This window comes from Pinus tabuliformis, chromosome 9 (assembly GCF_031772625.1).
Source record: "Pinus tabuliformis cultivar Carrire ecotype Pingquan chromosome 9, CPIR1, whole genome shotgun sequence".
NCBI lineage: Eukaryota > Viridiplantae > Streptophyta > Pinopsida > Pinales > Pinaceae > Pinus > Pinus tabuliformis.
Window position 1 is genome coordinate 1,588,012,804 of NC_142307.1, and position 11,015 is coordinate 1,588,023,818.

Genomic DNA, 11,015 nt, shown 5'->3' on the forward strand with positions numbered 1-11,015 from the left:
GATCACTCACACTGTAATCACTCACACTGTGATCACTCACACTTTCATCAAAAATAGAAGTCCATCTATTTTTCCCAACTTGATCAATCATCCATAGACATGATCCATATGTCTAAAAATAGACATAGTCTAAAAATAGACTTGCGCCAAAAATAGCCTGCGGGCCCACTTAGTGAAGGCGACTCTTTTCACTAAGCTCCATCATCTTGTTGCACTCTCAACAAGAATTTCTTGTTGCACACTTTTCAACACACCAAAGATCTGTAATGAAAGACATTCCTTCTCAATAGAAAATAGAAGAAGAAGCTTGAGACTAAGTACTGCACAACACCCACCCCCCCCCCCCCAACATTCACCACCAACTAAAGATGCCCCATTAAAATATGCTTATGGATAAGACTGATCAACTTATTTAGCATATATATTGTGTGGAATATGTATAGACTTTGAAGATGGAAGAAGAGAGAAGAACACAGTGGTCTGAGTGGCCACTCTGTCGGGAATAGACTTTTCAGATCTTAAACCTATACTTATTCTACTTTAATATAATATTTATTTTAGTTTAATATTATTTTATTTATTCTCGAGGAGGTTGGAGCGGGAGGGGTGCTTTTCAACCTCAAAGAAAAATATGAAATAAAGTTTTCTTGGGGACTTGGGAAAGCCTCGAACAATCAAGCCAAAGTGCTTTCACTCTGGCAAGGCCTAAAGATCAACATCTCTAAAGGCATCAGGAAATTGATCATTGTAGGTGATTCAATGGTGGTTATCCAAAAATGCATAAGTCTTTCCTGGAATGAATACCTTCTTGACTCAGAAACCTCTCCATTGATCATAAGGATAATGTATCTTCTCAAAAAATTAGAATATTACAAAAATTTTCATGTCAAAAGAACAAATAACCATTTGGCGAATGTCCAAGCCAATAAGGGAGTGGAATTAGAGCAAGGAACCTTACTCATTGATCAACATAGTGTTACATGTCATGTCCCTTAATTAAAACAATAATCATAATCCATATGGATCACAGCTAGAGCACGGGAATTAACAAGGAACAACAAGAAATTAAACATGGTAACATCATGAGGATACGAAGGAGTTCCTCGGGAGAGGACGACAATAGATGGGCATTAAAGAACAGGTGGGCGTGGGGGAGTAAGGTGATCATGTTACAAGACAAGTGGGCTCTCTAGCCTTGGTTAATAAATGGGACTTCAGGTGAGTACAATCTTAGTACCATCGTGGTTCAAATCAATAGGAAATTAGCGGTGATGGAGAGGGCAGAAGGTGGCTTGGCTATGTTGTAGAAAACAAATGCATTTACACTTGATAAGATGGGAGGGAATTTCAGTAAGGAGCAGACGATTATATATAGTAGTTGGTTGAAGCAGCTCAATCATCGAATTATTTTGGTGCAAGGGAGAATTGCAAAAAAGATGGCTTCTGCGAGTAATGGAAGTGGGAATGATGCAGAGGAGCTCAGACGCAGTGGAAATGGTTGACAGCTCATGCAAGCAGGTTGTTAAGGAGATTAACGAAAACATGATTGTTGTGTTTTCCTAGTTATTTGGTCTTGGAAAGGACATGGAGTTGATTCAAAAGTCAATGGAACACTTGAACGCTGGTGTATTGAATCTGAAACATAAAGTGGATAATATTGAACTGCGAGTGGAGTCAACCACTGTGGGGGTTCTGAAGGAGGTATTTGGGCTCTGTGATGGCTCTGCTCCAATGGTAGAGGGAAACACTGATGCCGCAAGATGAGAACTGGAACTTGGTGTTGGTAGGAGCATGAAATTGGGCATGCCATCTGAGGCAACTTAGGAGGAATTTGAGCCTCGAAGTTGCAGATAGCTATTGTTTTATAATTATAGTTTTATGTTTTGTTAGATAGTAAAGCACTGTGGAGTTTTTTGGAAAATCTATAATTTGAAATATGTAAAGAATATATATAGGAATAAGATAGGTAGCAATAGGGTCTCTTTGCTTATGTATCTGCACAAATATGAGAGTGAGTTCTCCATGATTGTAAGGGACCTGGCATGTTTCCAACTTTATTAATGAAAAATGCTACCCATTCTTTTATAATAAAAAAAAAATTATTTATTCTAATTTAATATTTGTTTTTGTTTGCGTGACCCCGAGGCATTTGAACTTTGAATCTCATGGTTTACATAATACTTCATAACAAGGAAACCGTCAATTGAGCTTCCCCATGGGCTATTCTAATTTAACATTATTTTAACACTACAATTTAAAATAAAATAAATATATGTCCCCCTTTCCTCTCTTTTTTTGTATGTATCCCAAAGGAACCCAACAACCCACTTGACACACAACTACTAGTAAACCTATGGGGATCTATGGTTTGTCCTCCTCTCCATAAACTGGGTCAGAACAGAGGGATTTGAACCTTGGATCTCTTAGTTTTCACAGATTTCACATTACTTCGATCACCAATTGAGTTGCACCTATGGTTCCCCTTTCCTCTTTAGTATTAATACCATATTGACCTAACTTATTAATTTTCCAAATCCTCTAATATAATATTTTAATACTAAACTAATAATTTAATATTCATATTCTTAACATTTCCTCTCTAGTATTAAGAATTAATTTGACCAATTTTATTTTATCAATATCTTCAATTTAATAATGATGAGGTGTTGGGAATTGTGGTGAGGGCTCTCCACCCTACGCCCCCTTCGTGACATGGGTAAAACGATTATTTGGCAAGTGGATTACATGCAAGAACTCATGAGGAGTCATTTTAGTTTGTACTGCAGATTGATGGCCTTAACAACAACCTCAACGTTTGTGCTTCTGAGATCTGGCTGGAGACTCAACGTCGATGATTGGGTACTTTGTGGCATTTATGTGTTAAGATGTTCGTCAATCTTATTATGCATTTCACCTCAAAATGATTCCCATTGTCAATGAGCTTGAGTATGAGTGAAGTAGATGAGTGGGGAGTTTGTGCGACGACTGGATGTGTGGTCGTTCGGAAGCCATAGAGTTTGCGTGGCGGTAAAGGCACGGTGGTGAAGGACAGTGGTAGCCTTGGTGCATGAGCGTCATTCGTGGCAATCTTGTGGGTAATTCATACTCAACTTAAGTTGTTTGGTTCTAGGTATTACTGTTCATTGGTCGTTTAAACTTTGTGGTGCACTTGGATAGAGAGGTGTGGGGTTTTAGTTTTAAGGATTGCAGGAGAGTGTTGTGGTTGTTATTGTTTCGGAAATCGAGGAAGTGTAGTAGTTGTGCATGGTTAAGGAAGAATTTATAACTAGTTTCGTGGCAAGAGGTCGCTTATTCTAGTGGATACGAGGTCTTGCCTACCCATACTTATTTCTTCTATTGTAAGAGGCATAATGGATGTCTCTTTTTGGTTGGGTCTAAAGTGACACATAATTACAAAGTGATATACCTGATTCCTGGCCTAGACTCCCCAGTGGTGGCTCGTTGAATTTCGGTCAACCTACACAGATTGGGGTGGGGATTAGTAGAATTTTGCTCTTGCTCTGTTTGGAATACTGAGCCATGACCACCTAATTGGGGAATCAATTGTGTTGTTGGAAGGCTTCCTTGGGCACACAAGGACCCATAGTGCAAAGGTAGGTGGGAATTTGTTTCTTTCTAAGAAGGTTGGCTGGATGAATATGTGTAGAGTGCATCATCAACAATTATCCCATGAGCGGGGACTTGGCGAGACAATGGATCCTTCGTACCCTATTCTCTTCCTCCATATAACAACCCTCCTTCTTAAGATGACATGGTTCACATTCTTTAGCAACTGCACAATTTGATTGTCCAGCTTGACCAAGCATGCCAAGACGACCATAATGACATCCTAGACTTCATGGAACATCTGTAGCGGAATTTGTGGAAAACACATGACAAAATGGTGGGCCTTTGGTGAGGGCAAAGGCGATTTCAGGAACAACTAGACTAGATGGAAACTTGGATTTCTCACATGGAGGGCCATGTCAATTACGAGTTCAAACTTCAGTATCCTCCGAGTTCAGCGCCAGAACATGTAGTCTCGATAAAATCATATGACAATTAACGTGTATAAGTTGTTTTGTTTGTTTTTTGTCAATGGATACCAGTTAGTGCTAGTAGATCATTGTCTCTATGGCAGTTCATTTTGTACTTGGGCATGCCCCTGTTGGCAAATAAATCTAGTAAGAGTGAGGGCAACAAGCTTTTGGAAGAAACTATGAAACAATGTAATCTCTTGAAAAAATGGAAATCCTTGATTTACAAAAAAATCTCTCCAATTTAATATAATTTTATAATTCCTTCAATTTTTTTAATTAGTTATGAATGTGTAACATTCATTTTTTTCTTAATTTTAATTATTTATGAATGTGTAACATTCATTTTTTATTAATTTTAATTATTTATAAATCTATAATGTTAAGTTTTCTAATTGTCATCTCCTTTACTTATTTAATTGTTCTTGGTTTGGCACTCTTCATATCATGAATTGAGATGAGTGAAATGTTCAAAAGTTGGACATCTAAATTATACCACTAAAAATTCTCATTATCATATAGCATAATTTAAAATAAATACTAATAAAATAGAATATTTTATTGCCCAAGAGACCTTCTCCAACCCAATATGGTAGAGATGTTGTAATGCAATGTTTAACATATTGACTAAGACAAATTACATAAAAATAAAAATATTAATGTAATGTAAACTAAACATTTTAACTAGCTCCAAATAAAAACAACCGTATAAAAATAAAATAATAATAACAATAAAAACCACTCATGATATTGAGAACCCATGATATTCATGTGGGATATAGCCTATTTAAAGGGAGAAATTAAACCAACCTAGATCCATCTTAACTTTGGATCTACCAAGCGTGGACATGGATCAAATCTCATGAGATGCAAACATTTTTTTAGAGTGAAAAGAGATTTGATCCCTCTCTGGGCTTAGTAGATCAAAAGTTAAGATGGATCTAAGTATTATTATCTTTTAGTGATATATAAATAATAAATAAAATTAAATACTAATAATTATAATATTTAAATAAATAAATGGTAATTTTTTTATTACTATTTGTGATCTATGAAGTTATTTTATAGTTTAAAAATTGTGATGAAGGTACATTTAAGCCATAAAAATTATAAAGAACATTTAAATTATCCAAATCATTCCAGAATCATAATAATTTTTTTTAATGCCTTTTAAACTATTAAAAATTTCAAGCCATAAATACTTTATAATTTTATTTTATTTTTAAATCCAATTACTTAGTAAAATTTGACTTAATTGATTGCACACTTTTATAGTTAAACTGTGTAAAGATTTTCATCCGTCTAACATTTTGGATGGTTACTCCATCCATCATCAGGGACCAAAGAGTTTTATGAGTAAACTAGTGTTGAAGAGCCTTTCCTTTTATAGGGACCAAAGAGTTTTGTGAGTAAACTAGTGTTGAAGAGCCTTTCTTTTTATAGGAGAAATAGAACCAAGTGTCATTTGGGTTGAAGTTTAGAGAATAAACAAGATCAAGGTCAAAAAATAATAAAAAATTCAAAAAATAATAAAAGAAATATTAAAATTAATTAAATAAAACATTGAGTGTTGACTTAATTAATGTTAGAACTTAGACTTTTGTGATCCATTTAGCTTTGTTTTCTTAATTGTTTCTCTTCTTTGGATCTTAATTTAATTTAAAGTCTTTTAATTCCCAATATTTTATTCCTCAATTAGGAATTTAGTCAATTTGACTAATTCTTATTTTATTAATTTATTATTAATTATTTTTCCAACTATTTATTTATTCTTATTTTTATTTTTTTTGAATTATTGTTTTTGAATACATTTTTTCAATTTTTATTTAATAGTTTTTATTAATAAATATTATTTAATTATTAACTCTTAATATAATTTTAAAAATTCTTGGATTTTTTTTTATTTTGCACTGTTTTTTTTTATGAGCACATTTTTTCTAGCAAGAACATAGTTCAAGGGCACAGTCGGGTTTTCTGTGCGCGCGCCTCTACTCCCGCCGCCGCCTGCTACCTGCGTTTTGAATCGATCTTCGGCCTCTCGGCATGGCCCCTCCGGAGGCTCCACCAGAGGAGGCAGTTCTCCAGCATGCATTCTCCGCCCTGATTAAATCTTTGCCTCCTCAGCGAACTCGGCCCACAGTTTCGAAGTTTGTGAAAAAACTTGATGGGTTGCAGGAAGTATCTCTTCCTCCAACCTTGCCCAGAATGGCTGCCCTTGCCTTGGCAGAAAAAGGACTTATTGGACAATTTACAGGACTCTGGCCCTCTCCTAAAACAGTTCAGAGGTGGGTGGAAAGGAACTGGTCAGACAAAACTCAAGGGAAAATCTCTATCAGATTTTGTGGAAAGGGATACTTTACATTTCATTTTGAGACAAAGGAAGACAAGGACTTAATCTTCCGTAACGGGCCTTACTTCATGGACTCCAGAGGATTATATCTAAATAAATGGACCCCGGACTTTGACCCAGAGCTTGACATTCCTAATGCGGTTCCTGTTTGGGTCTGGCTTCCTCACCTCCCCTTGCACTGCTGGGGAGATGAATCAGTGCGTGCTATTGGGAATGTTGTAGGGAAATATATTGATCGGAGCGAACCTAAAGACAACATGCAGGCCTGTGCTCGCATCTGTGTAGAAGTTGATTTGGGTAAAGGCCTGCCAGAAGCCATCAAGCTCAAGGTTGACGATTGGACTCACATTCAACAACTTGACTATGAGCAGATCCCCTTCAAGTGCAAGGTATGTCACGAATACGGCCACTTTGCTAATCATTGCACTAAACTTCTTAATGTAGAAAACACTCCACAAGAAGAGCAATGGGAAACCGCAAAAAAAAAAAAGGCAGCCCCTAACCCTAAACCATCTCATGAAGCTGGCCCATCCTCTCGACCTCCCCCCAATCCTCCACCTTCATCTCCTCCCCCCTCTTCTCCCCACCCTCCCTTCTTTTCTGATCGCCAGCCGGATCCCCTTTCTTCCTCTCCTTCCTCCAATCCCTTTCACATCCTCTCTCTTCCTGAGGAATCCCCTGCTCCCATGATACACTCTGACCCTCCCCTTTCTCCCCTCCCCCAGATCATCTCCTCTTCCCTCCCGTCTGATCCCCCCCCTCTCAGAATCACTAGAAGCAATTCTAAGGAGCATGGTTCCACTCTAGACAACCAAAAGAAGCCCGGAAGAAAGTCTGCCAAACAGCACAGAGATGAAAATGCGCAAAAAGACATAGCATTGGGTCTCCAGAACCCCATAGAATCCTATATCCAAGGACCAATAGACAAGGACATAGCAAACAAGGACCAGGGAGGGAGAGCAACTCCTCGCATCTCTCACCTGAAATGATGAAAATTCTCTCATGGAACAACAGGGGATTAGGGCACCCCTCCAAATCAAATGCCTTAAAAGATCTTATTAAACAAGAGAGACCAGACATTGTTTTACTTCAAGAAACAAAGCAGGGACAGCTAGAAATGAACAAGATTATTGAACAGCATAAGCGTTACAAAGGATGTATTTGTGATTCCAGAGGAGCCTCAGGAGGAATTGCTACGCTCTGGCTTCAAGATGAATGGAACAATACAACAGAAATAGTAGAACAGCACTGGATCAAGATTGTCTTGCAGAACATTACGAGCAGTCAACAGCTTGTAATCTACAATGTTTATGCTCTGAATCATTATAGGGATAAGGAAGTTTGCTGGGATTCCCTCAGCAATAACATAGCGGAAGAAGATAACAACAACATCATTTTAGGTGGAGACTTAAATCTCATCTTGCATGCTAATGAAAAACGTGGAGGCAGCTTCACCCCAGATCCTTTTAGAAACCAGTTGGAAAATGTAATGCAACATGGTGACCTTGTTGATATAATTCCAAAGAATCGTAAATTCACTTGGAGTAATCGCAGGTTGGGGAGAAGCAATATTATGGAAAGGCTTGATCGAATCCTGGTAAATGTGTCCCTTCTCTCCACCTTTACAGTTGTCAATGCTTCCATCCTCCCTTTTGCAGCTTTAGACCATTACCCCACTGCTTTAACCTTTGAATCTCACTGCCCCCTGGGCCCTCTCCCTTTCAAATACAACCCTTTATGGAATGACATTGCGGCAGCCAAAGAGTTGATCCAGCAAACTTGGCGTCAGCACGTTGAAGGCTCTCCAAGTTTTATTTGGGAAAGCAAACTCAGGAATGTAAAGAATGCACTCAAGGATTGGGCAAAAACTCATTATAAAGAGCCAGAAGTAAAGAAAAGAGAAGTGAAAGCTAAAATCGAAGAATTCCACTATACAATGGAAAAACAAGAATACTATCAGGCTGAAAAAAACCAGGAAGAAAATCTTTATAGTCAGTTATATAGTATCAGAAGAGAAGAGGAAGAAAAATGGCGAATAAAATCAAGGCAGATTTGGTTGAAGAGCGGAGACAGGAACACAACATTTTTTCATAAGCAAGCCACAGTTCGACAAATCAGAAATAATATAACAGCTATCACAGATAACGCAAGCATTCAACATAATGATCAAGCTGCTATCAAAAACATTGCCTCAGAACACTTCAAAGAGCTCCTAACTGAATCAGGGGAGGAAGAAAACTATGCTGATCTCCTACAGCATTTGCCAAACAAGATTGCAGCAGAAACAAATGAAAGGCTGACCGAAGAAATAAAGGAAGAAGAAATCAAGGGAGCTATTTGGGGCCTCCAGCCTGACAAAGCACCAGGGTCGGATGGCTTTCCAATTTGTTTCTATAGGGAGCACTAGGAAACTATCAAAAAGGACCTCATCAAATATTTTAAATGGATTCAGAGGAAAAATAAATTGGGAGGTTACACAAATTCAACCCACCTAGCCCTCATCCCAAAGGAGAACCGTCCCTCTAATTTTTCCCGTTTCCGCCCCATATCCTTATGCAATTCTTCCTATAAAATCTTCACAAAAATCCTTGCTTCCCGACTCAAACCTCTATTGCCAATGCTAATCTCTGAAAATCAAGGTGGCTTTATGGCAAATAGGCAAATTTCAGATTCCATTCTCTTAGTACAGGAAGCCATTCACTCAAGCCACTCTAGGAATGAAAAGGGTTTCATCCTGAAATTGGACTTGGCAAATGCTTTTGACAGGGTCAAGCACTCCTTTCTATTTGTTGTTCTTCAAAAAATGGGCTTCGCTTCTTCTTTTCTTGACCTCATAAGAGCTTGTATCTCTGGTCCTTGGATAGCCCCCCTTATCAATGGCAGGCCTGGCCCTGCCTTTCAATCCTCAAGAGGATTGAGGCAAGGCTGTCCTCTTTCCCCCTACCTATTTATCTTAATGGCTGAGTCCTTCAGTTGCGCCCTTGATCATAAGCGGCAGGCAGGTCTCATTACTGGCATCAAATTTGAAGATGGAGTTAAAAACATCAACCACTCCCAATTTGTTGATGATACCCTGCTGATAGGAGGGGCGTCCGCAATCATAGCTCGAAGATTCAAATCTTTATTAGATAAATTCATGAGATATTCTGGGGGATGATAAATCATTTCAAAAGTTGTATATATGGATGGAACGCTTGACTTAAAACGCTCCAAAACATAGCCAACATCTTTGGGGTGCCTTGCAAGTTAAATTGGGACCACTTCAGCTATTTGGGAATGCCAGTGAGTATAGGAAACGCAAGAGCTGAAGTTTGGGAAACAACTTTAGATAAAATGAAAAGAAAAGTTCAAAAGTGGGGATCCACTTGGCTCAACCCAGCTGGCCGATTGGTGCTCCTTAAATCAGGCCTTTCTTCTCTTCCTCTATATCAGTTCTCCCTTGCTCAGGCTCCAGCTTCATTTCACCACAAAATGGATAGTATTCTCAGATTTTTCCTTTGGCAGGGAGGGAAAAACGAAAGGAAAAAATTTAACTTGGTAAGTTGGAAACAAGTCATTCAAAGCCAAGAAAAAGGAGGTCTTGGAATCAGATCTCCAATGCTCACAAACTCAGCCTTTGGTGGCAAGATAGTTTGGAGACTTATCGAGGATCAGCCAGCTTGGTGGAAAAAGGTTTTGGAGGCCAAATATCTCAGCCACCCAAGGCAGCAATTGCTTACAAGTGAAATACCTATCAGAAGCAGCACAAGGATTTGGAAACTTTGCAAAAAAGCCATCTCCTTTATGGCTCAAAATGTCTCTAAGGTCCCCAAAGGTGGCAGCAAAATCAACATTGGAACTGATAAGATTATGGGGAACCAACCAATTAGCAGCCGTCCAGGTATGGATCCAATTCTTCTCTTTCTTCAAAGTAAAGGAATACACAGTTTAGACCAAATTTCTCAATGGGATATAAATACTCAGGCTTGGAAGAGATGGAGCCTTCCTCCCATCCCTGAACACCTCAAAGAGAACCTCGACAACTTTCAGATTCATCTTCACAACATTGCTCCTATAATTAAAAATGGCAATGATGGATTTCGATGGGATCCCACTGGCTCCAGTTACTCAATACAAGCAGGTTATAATTATCTATGTAACAGGGACTACCTGGCTCCACCATGGATGTATTGGAAAACAGTATGGAAATCTGAAGCCATCCCTAAAGTGAAATTCTTTATGTGGACCCTCTTAAAAGGGAAAACCCTCACCGCAGAAAATTTGCAAAAAAAAGGTATTGCTGGACCTTCCCGATGCCCAAATTGTCAAGAGGCAGAAGAATCAATCCAACACCTCTTCATTTCGTGCCCCTTTGCAATCTCTTGCTGGAATAACATTGCCCCAAACGTCCCTCTCACCTGGAATTCACAACTCTCCATTGGGGAAGTCCTAAACAACTGGAAGAAAAACTACCCCTGGCAGTCCAAGAAAAACAATATTGCCAAGAGGGTGTGGGATGCCCTCCCTTATGCTCTCTTATGGAAAATCTGGATTGCTAGGAACAACAAGGTTTTTAAAGATCAAGAGACCTTAACCAGGCAACTTTGTAGCAAGGCTAAAAGCCTTGCGATAGAAACTATTGCAGCCAA

General features: G+C 38.6%; 1 protein-coding gene across 1 annotated transcript; it reads left to right on the forward strand.

Annotated features, from left to right (window-relative positions):
- Positions 1-7,504: 7,504 nt before the first annotated feature.
- Positions 7,505-8,794, forward strand: LOC149154779 (uncharacterized). Its single transcript, XM_089444227.1, has one exon. The coding sequence runs from the start codon at positions 7,505-7,507 to the stop codon at positions 8,792-8,794; it is 1,290 nt and encodes a 429-aa protein (XP_089300353.1).
- The last annotated feature ends 2,221 nt before the right edge of the window (positions 8,795-11,015 follow it).

Bases quoted from the DNA above. Each gene is read 5' to 3' on its own strand.
- LOC149154779 (XM_089444227.1), top strand. From the start codon at position 7,505: ATGAACAAGATTATTGAACAGCATAAGCGTTACAAAGGATGTATTTGT.